General features: G+C 40.6%; 1 protein-coding gene across 10 annotated transcripts in view; it reads right to left on the bottom strand.

The window, feature by feature from the left end:
• Positions 1-19200, bottom strand: part of LOC127355334 (ryanodine receptor 3-like) — a 103351-nt gene that overhangs the window by 3140 nt on the left and 81011 nt on the right. For 8 of the 10 annotated variants that reach the window (XM_051386122.1, XM_051386130.1, XM_051386171.1 and 5 more), the window contains 32 exons: positions 18958-18972; positions 17926-18096; positions 17765-17824; positions 17530-17664; positions 16234-16346; positions 14650-14746; positions 12509-12618; positions 12165-12216; positions 12023-12079; positions 11826-11925; positions 11660-11739; positions 11500-11576; positions 10917-10990; positions 9873-9890; positions 8769-8849; positions 8557-8645; positions 8345-8473; positions 8149-8253; positions 6709-6790; positions 5175-6487; positions 4958-5016; positions 4302-4476; positions 4104-4190; positions 3819-4013; positions 3470-3600; positions 3338-3380; positions 3087-3214; positions 2918-2978; positions 2612-2758; positions 1131-1265; positions 872-1028; positions 545-609 (listed from right to left, as the gene is read on the bottom strand). In XM_051386122.1, the coding sequence (XP_051242082.1) occupies positions 545-609; positions 872-1028; positions 1131-1265; positions 2612-2758; positions 2918-2978; positions 3087-3214; positions 3338-3380; positions 3470-3600; positions 3819-4013; positions 4104-4190; positions 4302-4476; positions 4958-5016; positions 5175-6487; positions 6709-6790; positions 8149-8253; positions 8345-8473; positions 8557-8645; positions 8769-8849; positions 9873-9890; positions 10917-10990; positions 11500-11576; positions 11660-11739; positions 11826-11925; positions 12023-12079; positions 12165-12216; positions 12509-12618; positions 14650-14746; positions 16234-16346; positions 17530-17664; positions 17765-17824; positions 17926-18096; positions 18958-18972 (4341 nt within the window). The remainder of the gene's footprint in view (positions 1-544; positions 610-871; positions 1029-1130; positions 1266-2611; positions 2759-2917; positions 2979-3086; positions 3215-3337; positions 3381-3469; positions 3601-3818; positions 4014-4103; positions 4191-4301; positions 4477-4957; positions 5017-5174; positions 6488-6708; positions 6791-8148; positions 8254-8344; positions 8474-8556; positions 8646-8768; positions 8850-9872; positions 9891-10916; positions 10991-11499; positions 11577-11659; positions 11740-11825; positions 11926-12022; positions 12080-12164; positions 12217-12508; positions 12619-14649; positions 14747-16233; positions 16347-17529; positions 17665-17764; positions 17825-17925; positions 18097-18957; positions 18973-19200) is intronic. The other 2 variants (XM_051386195.1, XM_051386187.1) reach the window with 2 other exon arrangements.

Raw genomic sequence — 19200 nt, 5'->3', positions numbered from 1 at the left:
AAAAAATGTCCGAACTGTGCTCTGACCTTCGTCTGGCCTGAATGACTGTTGCTTAAAAGACTGTGATGGGAGAACACAAAAGTAGGCCACATGTCTAAAGTCCAGATGTCCTTAAAAGAAAGTAATGTCTTTTTTCCAACAGATATATTAAAGTTAAGGAGCTTACTCTGTAGATATGTTATAATGGCAATGTTGTCGAAGATTAAATCCTTCCTTGTCTTTTTTTATAGTACTGTGGTGGTTTTAGTCAATTCCTTATTTACAACTTAGATCAATACAATTCATAAGAACAATTCATGTAATATGGAATGAAAGTAATTTTAGTTGCAGTTTATTTTAAAAAAAACAAACATTTTTTTTTGTTTTTACCAGCATATTAAGACAAATTTCCCCTTGGGGACAATAACGTTTATTCTATTCTATATAGTAAAAATCCTTGAAAGAACAAAACCCCATCTCCAACCCCCTCCCCCCCGTTTCCCCTGACCCCCTTCAGCACTCCATACGCTTGGCACCTATAGGTGAGAATTAAATCTACTCTCACCTCCATGTCCTCTTTAACTTGTTCCTGCTGGTCTCTCAGCTCTCCAAAGGCATCAATGATCAAACCTGTAACCAGAACAGAACTGTCAGCATATCATATATACTGTATCTGTGTAATCAATACAAGCACAATCTTACACCCTTCACTTCCTAAAAATACATTATGGAGTGTAATGTGGATGTACTACGGGGATGGGGAGTATTGTAAAGTTTGTGAGGAATATCAGTGTCTCAGAATTTGTGGTATTTTACTGAGGCTATAAAACAGGTGAACTAATATAGATCAGTATAAGGATAAGTGATCTGAAAGAGAGAACAAGGAGATTACCCTGGATGATGGCCAGGAGGATGACGATGACGAAGAAGAAGAAGGTGATGTCAAACAGGATACGGTAGAGCTCATAGGGGTCACCAGCTGGGTCCTCGATCTCGTCCCCAATGCCCCCTCCTGCTCTCACCCCAACGTACATGTGGAATAGGTAACACTGTGCAAACACAGAGGGAGGGTGAGTGCAGACCTCTTCAAGTATTTGAGAATTGCTGTCTGTGTGTGTTTATAATTCACAATACATGTGATTGATACTCACAGTCATCATATCATCACACTTCATATCGGGCTCATCCTCATCTTCACTCTTGTTGTAGAACTTCCTGAAGAAGTTGAAGGCCACCACAGTGTAGAGATAGACCACAACCGCCAGCAGGCCCACCGTCAACACCAGCTTAAGAGAAACACCGTCAGCAGTCAGTAAAATGTCATCACAAACTTCCTGTCTATTTATGTACTTGTGTTTGGAAACACACTAGGCGCAGTGGGGGCAAAGCTGCCTGCTCCCATTTGTTTTCTATAAAAAGAAGTTAAACCCTCATGAGGAATGCGACGGGACTGCCGGCGGTGAGAGAAGAGCAGGCGGCGAGACGGGAAAAGTTCAAATGAGTGGAAAAAGGATGGGAGAGTTCGGCGTAGCAACCAATCACGCTCCTGCGCCGATTTTACTTGTAAACAGCAACAACAGTGGAAGCATTTTGATTGACAGCGCTATTGATCTGCCCACAGGCAGTGTGGGAGGTGTTTGACGATTCCTTGCGGCCTCGCCATTTGGATATATTTCCACCCTTGGAGGCTGAAGTGACATTAAATTTTGATTCGTGCCTCTGGTCAGTTGACACGAGAATCTCTGCAAGAACTGACTTGGGACTGAAATGAAGGCAATTAAGCCATTTGAACTCAAATGTCAAAAGATGCTGTGTGCATCTAAATCCATATATATGCATCCTTGCTCCCTTCACTTGCATCTCCTCCTTTTGCTGCCTCCCAATTGTCTTATGAGGGAAAAATGCAAGTATTGGGTGTAAAGACAAGAATTGACACAACACATACAATATTTACCAGATGGCACGTTCTTTGCTCAACCAAGCATCATTTTATCATCCCATATCCATTACAACATGTTGCCGTGTACAGAAAGTGTAGAGAAACAGATATTTCTCCCAGGAGTTAGCAGAGTTAAAAGGTGAGTAAGATTAGACATGACCAAACACACACGTCTACTGGGATGTCCATGTGGCTCTGTATCTTGTGAATGCGCCAATAAGTTACAGTTTGCTAATATCTTATCATAATTACTTAATAAAACAATAGTCTATAGGCTTGGTTGTTTCATTTCCTTAAAAAAACCCTCAAAACAGCTTTTCATTTATGAAAAATCACAAAGAACTGTAGCTTATATAACAATTTCTTTGTTTGTATTAAATAATTACTAGTAGAGTACAGACAACAGATCATGATTATATTTTGTGTTGCCATCTAAAGCCAAATGAGACAGAACTGATTGTTAATACAGTCTTACTTTCTACAGTATTTGTATTTGGCAGAGTTGAGAACAAGCTTGAGGTTAGTGTTACCCAAGATGCCATCAGTGGGACAGGAGCATGGAAACTGTGATAAAACTGGCTTGTGGTTGCACATCAGGGAATAAACAGGCGGTGGTTACAACCCAACCCCAACCACTAACTCTGCAGTGCCCCCTGCTGCTTGGAAGAAGACATGCATCCTTCTGGTCCTTACCTGTTTGCCGTTGTGTGTGACAGAGGAGAGGATGGTGCGTAGGGTTTTGAACCCCATTGCGATATCGAGTAGATGAGCAGCAAAGAAGAAGTTGTTGTAGTGGCCCAGGATGGACATAGTGGTGTACCACACCAGATACAGGAATGACTGGGAAAAACAAAAGGAGACGCTGATCAGAATCCATCTGCCTAGTCATAATATCATCAATCAACTCTTTCAGCCATCCATCCATCAAATAATTTAATGAGCTGTCCATAAAAACACAAAACAAAGCAATTAATCATCCCAAACTGTATTCAAGCTTACATTGTCTGTAAACACCACTCCCATTTTCCAGACATGGTATTTTGTATCGATTGAGCTCAACCTGGCAAAAAAGAAAGGTTGATATGAGGGGCTCGTATTTACTGCTTGACCTCTATTTTTGCTTCAAGGAGTTAGCCTGTCTTCTCTTTTTATCCGTCTAATCTCTCACCATGACACGAGTGAAGCCTCCTTGACGACAGTTTCCTCAGTAGGGTTGAAATCCAGGGCACTCTTATCCAGCCCCAGCAGTTCTGCTATCCTCTCTGCTCCATACAGGTCTCCATATTTTTTGATCACCTACAAACAGCAGCAAAACAGAAGCAGAGGAGAGGATGACACCGTAACTGACATTTAGTAAATATCACCAGATAGAGTTTGTGTGCATAACAGATTACACAAAAAATGACGTGAACCACTTACTTTGCGTTTGACAAATTTATCCCAGTAGTTGTTGGGGAAGGAACTGGTAAAAAAAAGCAAAACAGTATTGAAACCCCTTGTTTATAAAAGATAATGACTCAGAGTTTAATAACTGTACTGTAGCTGACTCACGGAGTATTGATGACCAGTCGGTCCCACTGTCCTTTGATGTCATCATCTGAAGGCTGCTCTGTGATGTAAAGGCCAGCAAACTCTAACTTCCTCGCTATCTCCTTCTCACGTTTGAATACTACCAGGGGCACCTTGGACACGAAAGGGAATTTAGCTGCGTCGTTAGTGCATTAAAAGAGATAACACACAGTTGCATATGGTGATTGATGTCAACATGCTGCATATCCAGCCTGTTTACTGCTAAAAGTGTATGACTGTATGTGTATGCATGTGATCACTACATACAAATGTTTGTACTGAAAAATACAACCTAAACCAAGTAGTACAAGGATGGTTGGTGGTGCTGTACCTTCAGGTAGTAGTATCCCACTACACACAGAAATGATATGATGGTGTGCAGTATAGCCAGACAGCGAAGCGTTGGCGCCATGTAACCTGTGCTCTCCTGCAGCACAAAATACTCAAGCGCACCATCGTCTTCCTCCTCCCCAACTCTACCCCGACCGTTCCAGGGGTCTTCATCATCTGAGTAATCACCGGTCACCTGAAAGACAACGAGACATTTAAGAGGTATTTACCAAAAGCAATAACAACAATGATCAATCCTTATATACTGTATATATTTCAAGCTTACTTTATAGAAGAGAAGAATGAAGTTGATAGCAAAGGCTACAAAAAGCGCCAGGAAGCGGAGGTTGTAGAAGTTTCTGGCCAGGTAATTCTGTGAAAATAATCATTCTCTATAAGTCGTATATATGCAACAAGCTGATTTGTACTCAAACTAGTAGGTCTGATCTAATTTTTTAAGACAGCTGTGAGGAAAACATCTGACCAGCATCTTGGTCTGGTAGACTTCCAAGCCAGCAAAGAAGCTGGCCATGAAGGCCTCTGGTGGTTCTTTCTTCGGGCCGAGCCTCTTCTTCGGGGCTTTCTTCTCTTCCACTGAAGACTCTGGAGGGGATTCGTCTTTGGCCTTATCGTGGTCCTTCTTCTCACCATCTTCTGAACTGCAACAATAATGTATTTATTAGTGATGGACAGACCTTGCTGCTGCAAGGTCACAGATACGCACACACATATGCATGCAACCAATATGGAGAGAATAAAACCACAGAAGCACTAAGAGATATAGATAATGTAGATATGCAGTACAACTAGTGGTGACAGAAAACCCCATCTAAAGCCAATGTTTAAGTTAATGTAAACCCAACAATTGTTATTCAGGTGATTATACACTAATGAAAACATACCTATGAATATTAGATTCTGTTTCTGCCAATAGTTCCTCCTAAATTAAATCAAATATCTGACATCATACTTCATCATCATTTTAAAATGTCTGACTTTCAAAAAATGAAAACATGCTGATACACCTGTGACCAGAAAGAATTTAAAGATGCTATAATGCTTAAAGATGTGATAACCATATAAAAGCATATCAGAAAAATTCCACTGAAGATGAACAGTGAACAAATGAAGAAGACTCACTCTCCTTTCTCTGAATCAGACTTGTACTCTCCATTTGAAGCCCGCTTCTTGGCAGCCAACTGTAACAAATACATTGTTTTGATCATCAGTTGCATTAATAGTTTGTTTTAGTGTCAATACAAATGTTGTATTGTCTCTAGTGTCTATTAGCTAAGGCATGATGAGGATAGATAGATAGAAGTACCCTTATTCAGTTGGATGTAACATGGGTACTGACCTGTGCCTTCTTCTGCTTGACGGCACTGGCAATGGATGGAGCATCCCCCACCACCACCTCAGACACATCTCCCAAACCGGGCTCAGCCCCATGCTTTCCCTCCTTCTTGGGCTGTATGTTCAGCAACTCAGCCATCAGATCTGCCTCTGCCGCTTCTCCCTGAGCCATCTGACCCATCTCCGCCAACGCTGACGCCTCGTTTGCCTCCATCTTCTCCATCTCTAACACGTCTCCATGGATCCCGAACTGGGTGGGGTCTGGCATGTTTCCCAAAATGTCTGTCACCTTCATGTTCTTGGCCCCTTCAACAAGGCCGCCCCCGAACATAGTGGTCCACAAGATATGGAAGAAACCCCAAACCAGGCTGTAGACAAAGTGGAAGAGGCCTGTGATGATCATCCAGAAGAAAGAGAAGAAACCTTGCACCATTTCCCTAACACTCATCTTCCTGAATTTTCTGTACTGCCGCCTCATGCTCCTCAGAGTGAGCAGCTGGCGGAAGTGGCAGAGACTTTTTCTCATGGAGATGCAGGCGATTGTAAAAGCCGAGGAAGATTCCAACATCACGCTCTCCTCCTCTTCGTCTTCCTGGTTTTCCACCACACTCTGCTTGTCGTCCTCATCTTCCTCTGGACGCTCCACTGGGTCTGGCTCTGAGATTTGAGAGGCCAGTTGCATCTCAAAGATGGTGTCCTCACAGAAGTTGACAAACAGTTCCATCTTCTCACTCTCCCCGCCTTCGTTGACGACATCGAAGATGAACTGCCGCTTTGACTCTTTCACCTGAGGCTTTTCCCACTGAGTGCGACTTGACTCACTGATCTCAAAGTAGACTCTCTCAATGCGCTTAGCACCCCCCATGATCTCAATACGACCCAAATAGGGCTCAAAATAGCTGAGGACGCTCTCAGCCAGGTCGAGGAATGTTGAGAGGCGGGCATCGTGAGGCATATGCTCAGAGAGATTGGTAAGCAACACAGCCACATTAAAGCCAATGTCCTTGGCAGGTTCATGAAATCTCTCCACAAACTGCTCGTAATTGAACATGTCATTCTCATCCGCCTCAGCACAGGAGAGAAGAAACTCAATCTCAGACTGGGAATATTGTTTCTGGTTCTCCATAGACTTCTGGAAATCTTTCTTTGATATAACCCCTTTTCTCACGGGGTCATATTCCTTGAAGCTGTCTGAGGTAGTCAGGTCCTTCAACTTGAGGAACATGTCAAAGAATTTTAGGATCATCTCCACATTGCTAGAAGATTCTACCAAGGTGTCCACCATTTGTTTGCCAATAGTACCATTGACAACATTACCTGTGAAATAATGGAGCAAGAGACCAAAGCAAAGTTTTTCAGTACACACAATAACAAGCAACAGTCTCCATGCAGATTAAACAAAGCTGCTTTGGGAAATATTTGATTACATTCCCAGCAAACAAATCTGTTTAATGAAAGTCACAGAAGAGATAATATCCTTGCAAACTAATGCTGCTGGTGCAGCTAATATGGTGTTGGTGAGTCATTAAAAAGTAAACCTTCGAGAAGAGAGAGCATCATGACGATCATGTCCTTCTGTAGGTCTAGCAGCTCCTTTAGTAATTCAATCTGACTGGAGTCCTGTTAGGAGAAGACAAAAAAGGGAAACCCTATGACTCTCACTAAACTATAATCACAAAGAGTACTGATGGCCTCCCTGTAAGGGTACAGCCATCCTGTCTAATGTCCCTGAGAGATCAAGGCTGCCTCACATTGTAGGGACCCACAATAGCCATGCTGCGGCCCAGAAGGGCCTTCTAGGTAACATCCATCCATCAGCACCAGGGTTAATGCTATTTTACTGTCTCGGAGCAGATGGCTAGGTCAGTCTGACTCATTTAGGGTCTCTGTGGAGCCTGTATTCAGCATGCAGTAAATCTGCAGTGTACTTTGATGCGCTAAATTCAAACCCTTCCACCTGTGCTCTCCTTCATCCTGGCTTCTATTGTCAGACCAAGCCTTTTCCTGATGGCCATGAGATAAGGTTAGGCGGGTGGATTTCATCCCAATCCTGGCTTATTGGGCATGGATAAAATATCATAGATGGAGGCATGCATCATAAAGCTGAGCGAAATGACAGATGTAATTGTATTGCAATAGCCTGAGGTTATCCGTGAGCCTGGAGAGACCTCTACTGGCTACAGATATTTTAGAGCAGCATGTAGTTGACAAAGACAAACACCATTGGTGGATTAAGTATTCAGATTTTAACTTAAGTAATGTAAAAGTATTCAATTACAAGCAAATTATTTGCATTCAAATTTTTACTTAACTAAAAGTAAAAGGGTTTTTTCATGAAACTGTACATTGGTATTAAAAGCAACATTTCATGAAGCAGAATGGCCTCTTTCAGAGTTAATTCCTGTATATGTTTCATGATATTGGATTATTATCTCTGACGCCTTCATGAAAGAGCAGAATTTTAATCTTGTGGGTGTCTGGGAGCCAAATAATTAAGATGCATTCCATAAAACTACTTATATGGTATATGTCTTAACTACTTGGCTACAAGATATCCCCAAGATTAAATTTGCACTTATAGATTAATGCACACCCTGATTCGATTCCAGCAGGCTTACTCTGTTGCATGTCATATCTCCCTTTCTCCCCATGTAATCCTTATTTATATCGACTGTAAAACTGTCAAATGAAGGCAAAAATGCCAAAAGACAACACTTAATCTATCAGTTCATTTAGTAGAGCTAATTTTAACCACTACACTGAATCTATAATACTGCACCATATTTTTATGTTGTATAAAAAAAAAATCTGCAAAGTAATTACTAACTATACTATAGCTGTCAAATACATTAAGCAGATATATGGGTAGCACACAGCGTAGCATAAAAGGGAAATACTCAAGTACAAGTATGTAAAAACTGTACTTAAGTACAGTACAAATGCAACACCACCACAGTATTACCATCATACATACATACCTGGGATAACTTCATCTGCATGTTGGCAAAAACATGCAAGAAGCCCACCACTGCGTCCCACAGCCTGCTGTGAGCCAGGCTCTGCTGGTTCCCAATACATGGACCCTGGAGATGATCACACAGCATCAAATTCAGTCTTTTAAGCTCAGAATTTTAATCTGTACTTGTTGTGGTGAAGTGTGGTGTGATATCGTACCTGGATATACTCAGTTAAAGAGTTGAAGACCTGCTTGGCCACTGACAGTGCTCTGGAGAAGTTCCTCTGACCTGCTTCATCTATAACATCCTTACCAGAGTAGTACCAGTAGAAATCACTGATGGACTCCTAATAGAAGAAAAGTATTTAGAACTTTCATTACAAAGAAAGTAAATTAATATATTAAACGTTTGTCTGTAATAGCAACATACCTGTAGTCTTAGTAGGTAGTCTACAGTGCTAATGATGATGTTGACTGTAGTTGTGTTCCCTGTCTGAGTCCTCAGGAAATTCTGAAAATCTAAAACAGATAATAAAATGAGTACATTCACACTACCTAGCCTCGTATAACACTGTTTTGAGAGACATGCAGATTGAGGTAACATCTCCTTTAATTCTGGTTTATGGAAAAATGTCCACCTACCATTGTTGTGGCCCTCACAGAGAAGCTGCAGGAACCTAAAGAGATCCTTAGTGAACTCATCATTCTGCAGTACCTTGGAACCTGAGGACAGGAAATGAGATTAACTGCCGCTTTCAGTGATAAGAAGGTCAGAGACCAATCATTTTAATGTCAGTACAGGCATCGGGGCTTGCATGGCTTTCACTTCCTCGTAAAGTTGCTATCTAGTTAACGTCATCAAATCATGTGCACTATATCTGGGGTTCAGAACACACAGACTAGGTACAGTCAGTCCCTCCAGGAAATTGTGAGGTTTCGATCGCAACAATTAACGCATATTCAACCAATCACCGAAGAATTTTGTCCAAACGCCGCAACTTTTTCACAAAACTGACCAACCATTGCAGTTTCCTCTGCAACATGTTGCGATTATGCATCGCTTCCTTGTTCCTAGCTGTGAAGATGCACACCATGCAGATGTGTGTGACGCAAATGAATGATTTTATTTTCACTGGAACAAGTTGTCTTAAATTTTTTAAGTATTATACATCAATACATACATATATTATATTAACAATAAAAAAAAAAAACTGCTGTAAAATTGGAAATTTTAGGCCGCAACTGTAAAGTAAAGTCTGCATAATCCTGGAGGGACTGTATAATGCATCATTTCACAAATTAAAACAAGGTTTATTATTATAATACTACTTTTTTTTTAACAACAGCAAAGCTTTGTTGTTTCTTACAATCAAAGCTTTGGGAGATTTATTTCTTGTTACACGCCGGTTAGTATCGTCAAAATTAATATAAATAAAAGGTCCCACACAAATGACAAGCACTGACTTCTTATAAAAGAAGTATAAGAAAAGCGGAGAGATTTGAGTCAGTTGGGGGCACCTGACCCTGGACTGAACAATCTATCCAGATGTCATAGAAGCATGCATGCGTTCCTTCAGTTCAAGGTACAAAAGAAGGTGGTTGTATTGCATTCAGGGCAAGGGAGGAGGGGGAAACGGGGGAGAGAAAGATTGGAAGGGAATGAGTAGAGGGAGGAAGGAGTTGAACGGAGAGCAATCAAGATGTCGGCATTGCATAAAATGAGTAGAATCTAAACCATGTATTTACCCCGCTCACTCACGTTGACTGCGACCGATGAGATAAAAAACATGATCAGAGGAAAACAAACAAACAAACAAAACAAAAAGCAGACATAAGCAAAGGAGAAGACATAGATATTCAATCAGAAGAAGTAGGAACAGGAGAGAATGATAGCGCTATAGAAATATCTTTACATACTCACATTGATTTACGACACTGACACGTGGTAACAATTACACAAAGTCTTAAAGTACAGTCTGCTCGTGTTTCAGTGTTCAGACTACAGCTTAAACAGTACTAACAATTACCATCACTTATGCCTGAGCTTATGAGGTGAAAATGAGCTGGGATATGCATGAGAAAAACATATTTTTATACTGTATGCTACCCATCAGGTCAAATAGAGACGTCTGATTAAATGTGGATTTTCATGTGGATGTAGCTGTGACTGTGAGTGCTTTTAGGTGGCAGACAAGGCCGAGACAGGACTTAGACATACAGTAGCACAGGTTTACCTGCATGATGATGACAGACAACATGACAAACGAGAGACAGACATGAAGTGAGGATGCGCTTGTACAAACTAAAGAGTAGATGTTTCGTCAAGCTGCGTCATTTGTCTAGCAGCCAATTACAAGCCTGTATAAATATGTATCACTTACAGATTGCACTGTGGTTTTGGCCACATGTGTAACACTGAATGGCTGAAATACCTTGCTGAAGAAAAAGGTCCGTCTGCAAAAGCTACAAACTCCGTAACCTCTGTTTCATTGTCTGTTTACAAAGATACTCTCAGATCTGCCGCAGATCAGCATTTAGCAACACAGAAAGCGGCACATAAATTGCTGAACTTTTAGTATTGAGGTTCTGTCTATACTGCGCTTTTTCTACAATGATACAAAGAATAAAATCATACTACGGCGCAGATATTGACTTAAATATTTTTTGTTCAATATACTGTGCATTGCTTTTTACATCAGTGTGATTAAAAAAAGACAAATCAATCACTCATATTGTTGGTAAATCAACAACTAGGACAGACTGTTTACCATGTTTATTATCCTCACTTACTTGATCCCTCTTCAGTAACCATCCCCAGACCTTCTGCTTTATTTTGCCTTTCAAAAGCATTCAAGTCCAGGACACTGTAGGCGATAAAAGACAAAGCGTGACCTATGATACATTTCATTTTTATATTCTGCAATATGTATTTTAAAGGGGCACTCCAGGAAAGTTGTATTGCTTTTTTGCAGTATTGTATTTAGTATTATATAAGTTAGGGGACTCACAAGAGACAGTTCACAATATAATATAATTGTCCTGACTTTTAGTCCAGATTGATTAATAATCACATTAATAAGCACCCATGTTTTTCAAAGCCAACAGTCCCAGTTTTTTAAATGGTTTGTTCTCATAGGCTGCCTGAGCAGTGCGTGACGGCTGCCTCGCTGAACTTCTGTACCTCGCATGCCTGAGTTGACCACACAGAAAGTGTTTCTGCTGCAGCCGTTTGCCGTTCACAGAAAAAACTGTCCTATTACATTTATACAAGTGACCTTTCTGTGTAAAATTGATGGAGTTCCCCTTTAAATTGAAGTTGAGAAATAAAGTAAATAGTGTGTTCTGTGTGTGATAATTGGTTTGGCTTCATTACCTGCAAGACATCATTAGTCCAGACAAACTTTTGAAAAAGCCAACATCTCTTTTTTCCTTCAGGTAGTCCAACATTTTCTGGATCGAGACAAAAACACATTAAATAGTGAGCTGATGCTTTTAACTTTACAACACAATACTGCATGCTGACTGATGTGTACCTGTTGGACCAGTATGTTGCCCCCGTTGAGGATGGAGATGCCCAGTTGCAGGGTGAAAGTCACCATAGCACCAAGTCGACCTGATGACCGCAAATCATATATCATACAGTCGCTATACCAGTGGTGGCAGTTATAAGAAGTCAGACAGGAGAATGTGTTTTCCTACCTTTGCTGGCACTGATCATCTGAAGCACCATCTCTGCAGCTCCTCGATCATGTAGTCTGGCTTGCTGATACAGCATTTTTTGCTTCTCCATTTCCTTTTCCTGTATGAAATGATAATACAGTAAGCACCACTTCTGAATATGAATCAAAAACGAAGTAAACATCCTGAAGAGTAGTCCCGAGAGAGATCAATAGCACCTCAAATGTCTTCTCTTTTCCCTCCTCCTCTTCTTCTTCTTCCCCTTCAGCACAACTCTGAAAGAGAAAGGACAATGTGCAACCTGCTACATTTTGCTGAACAGCATAAATTTCAGTAAAAGCAATTTAGAGAATGAAGTACCTTTGCCATCATATCTGCATATGCAATATACAAGGGATCCTCTTCCAAAGAACTAACAAAAAAGAAAGATAAATATTCTGTGATTAAACCTTGTATAGCAAACAATCACATCTCATCTTTAAATAATAATAAGCAAGTTTCAGTGATTGTATTTATAGCCAGTAAGCAACAGGACTACAGAGAAATACTAAAAAAACTGCTTGAGTTTCTCTCCTAGCGTTAAATGTATGCCGATGATTTAGTTTAATGCAGCTCTTTATTAGCTAAGAGGCAGGCCAAAACTATTAGCACAGATGGAGAGTTGTGCCAGGTGGTCAGGTGTGTGACACCAAGTGTGTATTTACCTGCACTCAGTCAGAGCATTGTGGCTGAAATGCAGAATGAGCTGGTGAAGAGGGTCCGGCTGCTTTCTCTCCTCCTCCTCTTCCTCTTCCTCCACTTTGGGCTGCGTTTTCTGGACAAACCCATACAAGTAAATCTTGTAGCTGGGGCATGTCGTCTCAATATCAGCTAGAAATCTGAACTGTAACACTTTGAATGAACAGCAGTTACAGTTACTATATACCACTTACCTTAAGAAAATCAAGTTGTATTAGAAAAAAGCCAATGCACGCTGATAGCATGCACACAATAAACCACAAGAACAATCACAGACACAATGGCACATCCACACACATGCTGCCACGTGCACATATGTACACATACAGGAGATGATGTTCAGCAGTGTTAAAAGTTGGAGACTGGAGTTAAGCATGACTCTCCATGAGCCCAGTTAACACTTTATCATAGACTTCCTATGATAAACTTCCCATGATAGCAGACACATTGGAACTATTTTCCTGTAGGGTTTGTTGCAAATAGTATGCTTGGTTGGCTGAATTATAAATGTATTCATCTGTCACACCCTCTACTTCTTATGTGGTGCCCTGTAGCTTTAATTTCAAATAATGTGGAAAAGATATAGCTGTTAAAAGGGATAAAAAAGATTAGATTTTTAAAAGTTGTATTAATTCTAATTTTTATCTTCATTTCGATATTGAAAATGAGAAAAAAAAAAGACACCCATTGGCACAGTAGGGTATGTCGAGTTCCAGCATGTCTTCATGATAGTCTCCAGATCAGAGAACTGAATTCATTAAACTCTATTTCATGAATCCTTCAAGCATTTTTAATCAAGCTATGCATATTAAGCTGTAGGTTATCATGGGCTACAAAGTGCAAAATATTTTCACTTTTGTGAAATTGTAAAGAAAGCAGCTATGTGCTGTATCTCTTCTGCTTTCTCTAGAAACTCAATGCATGATTGTGATGTTTTATGATTGTTCAAATTTAAGAAAGACACCAAAACTTTCAGAAATTTCATTGGTAAGTCAAAGCATCGTGACAGGATGCCGTAATGCGGATTGGACCATTATGTCTAGTTTGATGTCGAAATTGTACATCTTAAGACAGCAGGAAATACCCTGTAAAGACATTGATTTTGGAAGTCTTAAGGGGTTTGGACCATTAGACGTCAATACACCCAGCCTTTTTTGGCGTAGGGGCTGCATTTGGCTGCGTGCCAAGAGCGTCATGTGGGCTCTTGCTAGTGGTTATTATCACACATGTATTATACACATTATTTGTGTAGGGTGGAACTGGAGCCGTAATGGGAAATGTTAGGGATTATAACAGTAAGGGTGCTGTCTAGGCAATGCAACAATTTGAGCAAGCATGAGCATGTTACTCATTCAGGTTAAATGAATGGTGGTGTGCTCTACCCCATCTCGGTTCTATTGATGTGCTCCCGGCCACTGTAGGCCTACTCTACAATCCTTTACAGGATGTAATTTCTATCAACTATGTACCTCAATATGTGTGTTTGTATCCAGTCTCAATTATATGAAAAAATATTTTTAAAGGAAAAGATTTGAACTATAATTGTAAAATATATTCCCTCCATGGCTGCACTATATATACATCACCATTAATCAGAAAAGATCTCATCTAGTTTACATTGAAATCAGCAGCTTTAGCCCAATTTAATCTACTTAAAATTCAACAGGTTGCCATTCGTGCTCTAATACTAATAACTAACTAATATATCCATTTAGTGGGCACTTATGAATGAATGAAGTGGTACATTTAAAATGTACATAGGGTATACTCTTTAGATATACAATTTTGACACAATAATGCAGATGTCAAACTAGACATAATGGTCCAATCAGCATTCCATATCTTACCGATGTTGGATGGCACACAGTGGTCGAGATACATCAGCTGGCTCTGACATCAACGGTGATGTCATGCTTGCCAAAAAATGGGCACGTAGTTGAAAAACATCATATGGATGACTGAGTGTGTCCCAGTGGTACGTGGTGGAACTGGGGTGCTTTCAAGCACTTTTAACAATGACACAAGTAAAGGAAAGTGGTGCTGTAAGGGCAACGCTCAGCACATGGGTACCAACAAGAGGGCACTGGGGAACGACACAAGTACTTACTGCAAGATCCTGCACTAGCTTCTCCTCAAAAGAGTATTCCTCTGTTTCTATCCATATTCTCTGATAGGCCAGGAGGAAGAGGTTAATAGAGCGATGCCTAAGGAAGGTTGAGAGGAGATTAGCCTGGGTTAGATAGGAGCAAAGCAAATGAGGAGAGAAGTCCCGTTAGGAGAGGTTAATACTGGTTAGTTTAGGGTACTGGCACACCCAACTGGTCATCCTTGATCAAGTCAAACTATTCTTTTTTTTTTATCTAGTCGTAAACTCTCATCAGCAGGCAGACTGGATTAATGAGTTCATCTAATTACGGAACTTATGTATTATATTAAATACCCATGTATCTGCACATCAGTGACAGTTAAAGGAATATTTTGACATTTAAGGAACGAGAGTTTGATGAGAAGATTAGACGGTTAGCTTAGTTTAGAGGTGGAAACAGCTAGCCTCGCTCTGTCCAAGAGTTAAAAAGTTAAAAATCCACCTACAAGCAAATCTAAAGCCAAGAAAGCCATTGAGAATATTTCCCAAAATGTGGAACTATTCCTTTAACTTGCTCACTTGCTGCATTACGGTACATATGTGGACCAGTGGAAAAGCCAGCGGGAATATCTGAAAGGGAGTTACATCTTTCGCATAAACCGTGCCTGGAGGAGAGCAAGGGGTAGTTAAGAGAGGTATGCAAAGGTCATACAGTAGTGACACTGGGTCAGCACTACGTTACCGTCAGCATGGAGAGCAGACTGTCATAGTCTGAGTTCTCATGCATTATCTCCAGCCAAATATGTCGGTAGGCATTCAGGAAGTAATTATTATTTTTGTGCCTGAGGGGATGAGGTACAATAGAGTGTGACATTGAGGAGAGAACAAAGGCTGAATAGAGAGACAAAAGAGAAAAGATGACATCTGAATGTGTTAAACTCAGAGAGAGTCGACATTATCCAGAAGCTTCACATCCACCCACAAACACAAATCTATTACTCCAAATAAAAACAATCAATTGTGCCTGCATTGTAAATACTGTCTGATAATTATTAACTATGCTGTGTCATATTTCACTGTCAACAACTCTGAATAAATGAGTCATACTGTCAGGCAGGCGGGCGGCATCGTCTGAGCACATATTGAAGATGGCCACCCCCAGGTTGGGTCTCATAATTGTTTTCCTCCCTACTGTAGCGCTCTGCCTGACTTCCTGTGATTGAGTTACAGAGCAGCAGGGCATGAAATTGCTAGTGTCCCTTTTTTTCTACTCCTTGATAACAGCTGCGGGCTAGACATTTGTCCTACAAACGGAGGGAGGAAGGCTGTGCATTAATTCAGGGTCAGAACCCAGGAAGAGAGAAATGAGAGTTGTGAGTCAGGGAGAAGAAGAAGTTGTGTTTGGCCAGTAAACACAAAGGTGATGTTACAACACTTGCTACACAATTTTTCCATCTGCTAGTAGTACTACAGGGAGCTCTCTGCTACTGTTGAATGTGGGGTGTCATCTTGGATTCATGATTATACGGCTGTAAAGCAAGATTTTAGGCCAAAAACGCCACAACAAATATGTAGAAGCTCTAGGTGTAATATATACAGTCATACCTTGGCAGATTATAAAGTGGAGCCATGCGGAAGCAGGCGACAACCGCTCGCTTCCTCTGTTTGGAAAGCAACTTCTGCCATACACATTTCTTGGATCTCAATGGCTGCTCCACCTATTGGGAGTAGAAGATGATTACAGGATTAATCAACAAATTCTCTACCAGCTAAACCTGAGAAAAGAAAATCTCTCAATACAGGCAACTGGCATTTCTTTTTTTTGCATTTTGGTGACTCATCGTGAAAGTATGGAGTTAGATTTGTGTCTTTATTACATGCGAGAAAATAAATGATCTGAGAGAAAAAAAATGTTTGAGAGAAAAACTTATCACACTGATAGCAAAAAATTACGGAGCCCCCGAGGTGACATGAGAAAAAAAAAAAAAGTGACGAGAAAAAAAAAAAGCATTGCGAGATCTCGACTTTGTAACTCGAGATCTCGACTTTGTAAGGTCTCGACTTTGTAACTCGAGGTCTCGACTTTGTAACTCGAGGTCTCGACTTTGTAACTCGAGATCTCGACTTTGTAACTCGAGCTTTGTAACAGGAGATCTCGAGTTCAAACTTTCATTGCGCCACGGGGTTTTGCTTCACCCTCTGACTCCCGCGTGCGTTATGTGGCGAGTATACCGGGGGCGTGTTTCAGGACGGGTCGGGTGGGTTCCTGACACAAGAGCAAGAAATTGCATCGAGAGCAAAGACTTAGCTTTTGAGAGAGAGAAGAAAAACGTTTTGAGACAAACACATTTTTTTTGGAGAGAAAATGTTTTCACACTGAAAGCAAAAATATATATATTTGAAAGTTAAAAAAAAGTACTTTGAGAGAGATTTTCTTTCTCAGAAATAATTTTAAAAATTTCAAATTTCTATTTTTTTATGTTCTATGAGAAAATACTCTCTCTCAAAACTTTTTTTAGTCTCAAATATTATTATTGTTTGCTATTGGTATGAAAACTTTTTCTCTCAAATATTTTTTTTCTCTCATAAAATGCTTTTTTGCTATCAGTGTGATAACTTTTTCTCTCAAACATTTTTTTTTTCTCTCAGATCATTTATTTTCTTGCATGTAATAAAGACACAAATCTAACTCCATATGAAACTGACTGTTTGTGTATAAGTGAGAGGAGAAGGAAAATGGACACTGGGTTACACATCCACAAGAACCCTAAAATAAATGTAACATTATTTGCCAGCATATTGCCATTAGCTGTATATTTTGGTGACCCTGCACCTTCACAGTTGTGAGTGTCATTTGCAGCTCACAATATGTTTGGGTATGTATGAATGTCTGAGCCCAACCTGCTCCAGGTTGAAGACAGCAGCAGAGATCCTCTGGATGCGGTCCACCACCCTCTCAGGGTCTGCAGGCCCCTCGGTTCTCATCGCTATGTCCTTGTACAGGTTTAACTGCCACCTAACTGCAGGGTCCTCTGACTGACAGGGTGTTACAAAAAAAGCATGTAGAATACAATATATACATTCTTTGGAAGGTAAGAACCACCTACAGTCATGATATTGATTTTGACATGATCACCTTTACTCGAAGATGCAGATTCTGCCGAATATGGTCTTTGACCTCTTCGTCTGTGTCTCTCTATTAAACAACAGCAGGATTAGGGATGCAACATTAAGCTTTATGATACAGAAATGTAGCTGTTCTTGTTTGGGTGCATGGTCACATAAAAGCTGTCTCACCATGAGGTAGCGAGTCTTGGCTAGAGAGATGAGCTCCTGGTCTCCCGGAGTACACATGTTGAGGCCGATTGGCAGCATCTTCTTTAAAGCGGCCACAATCAGCGAGGTCTGGATAGAGTAGAACTCACCGCGCCTTTTTTTGTGTCTCCTCTCCTGATCCTGTCCTCCAGACTGAAAAAAACCATGATATTAACTTCAACTTAATTTCAAAGTGGTGAATACAAAGAGCTTTGGCGGTTTAATAAGCTAGTCTTTTAGGGTAATACATACTATTTCCCCCCTTTTGCTATATTTAATGTTGCACTAAAGCGATTCTTTGAAATATTTAAACTAATACCGTCACAGTATTTTCTTGGAACTTACTTCACAGTGGGAGCACTCACACTGTATTTGAACAAAAGCCAGAGGTAACTGAGGCATTTATTTTTTCAGCCCTGGAAGGATCTGCGACCAGACAGAATCTGTGCCACTGAAGCATTAAGAAGTTTCACACCTCAGCTGAAAAGTAGAACTAGCAGACTGCCTCTGTTGGAACAGCGAGATGTTACCAGTGAGGAGGAAAGTCACAGTCTTGAGCCAAATTGAAACAGCTGGCTCAGTAAAAACACCAATTTCCACATTAATATATACACAGACACACACACACACAACACACACTTATACACACTTACCACACATCGAATACAACATAATATTAATAGCCTGAGGTAACTATTGGCCAAACACACCAGGGTACCACAATCCATCAACCGCACACCAGTGACATGTGATCACATGATTTGCTACAGAGGGGCTGGGCCTCATTACTCCAGATGAGACGTGGTCCGCCCATAAGGGAATGAGGAATGACCAAAGTTACCATATCACACATGGTGACGAATGGAGGCCACAAATAATCAGGTGACATGATATATAACTACACTAAAGGCTATATAGCACAGCGGCACAAACTATTGGCTTTTCTGCTTGGCGACTGGAGCACATAAGCCAATAAGCTGGCAGGTAAACAGCTCATGCACTGCATCACTCTACCTTTTCCTTAAAGGACTGTTTGAGACAGAGAGAGAGACAGAAAGAGAAAGGCAGATAGAAGAAAATGATGAGAGGGCAGTTAATGGAGGCACACAGTCCTCACATGGACGTGCGCTGAAATGAAAACCATTTGTTTGCCTTTTAACAGCTAAATCAGGCAGACAAGAAAAAAAATGTTCTAACCCCTGCAATGCTGACAAGGGCTGAAGATATGGAGAAATATTTGTCAACTGAGGGATGTAT

Source organism: Dicentrarchus labrax, unplaced genomic scaffold (assembly GCF_905237075.1).
Source record: "Dicentrarchus labrax unplaced genomic scaffold, dlabrax2021, whole genome shotgun sequence".
NCBI classification, from domain to species: domain Eukaryota; kingdom Metazoa; phylum Chordata; class Actinopteri; family Moronidae; genus Dicentrarchus; species Dicentrarchus labrax.
This window is presented reverse-complemented; position numbering and strand designations above follow the sequence as displayed.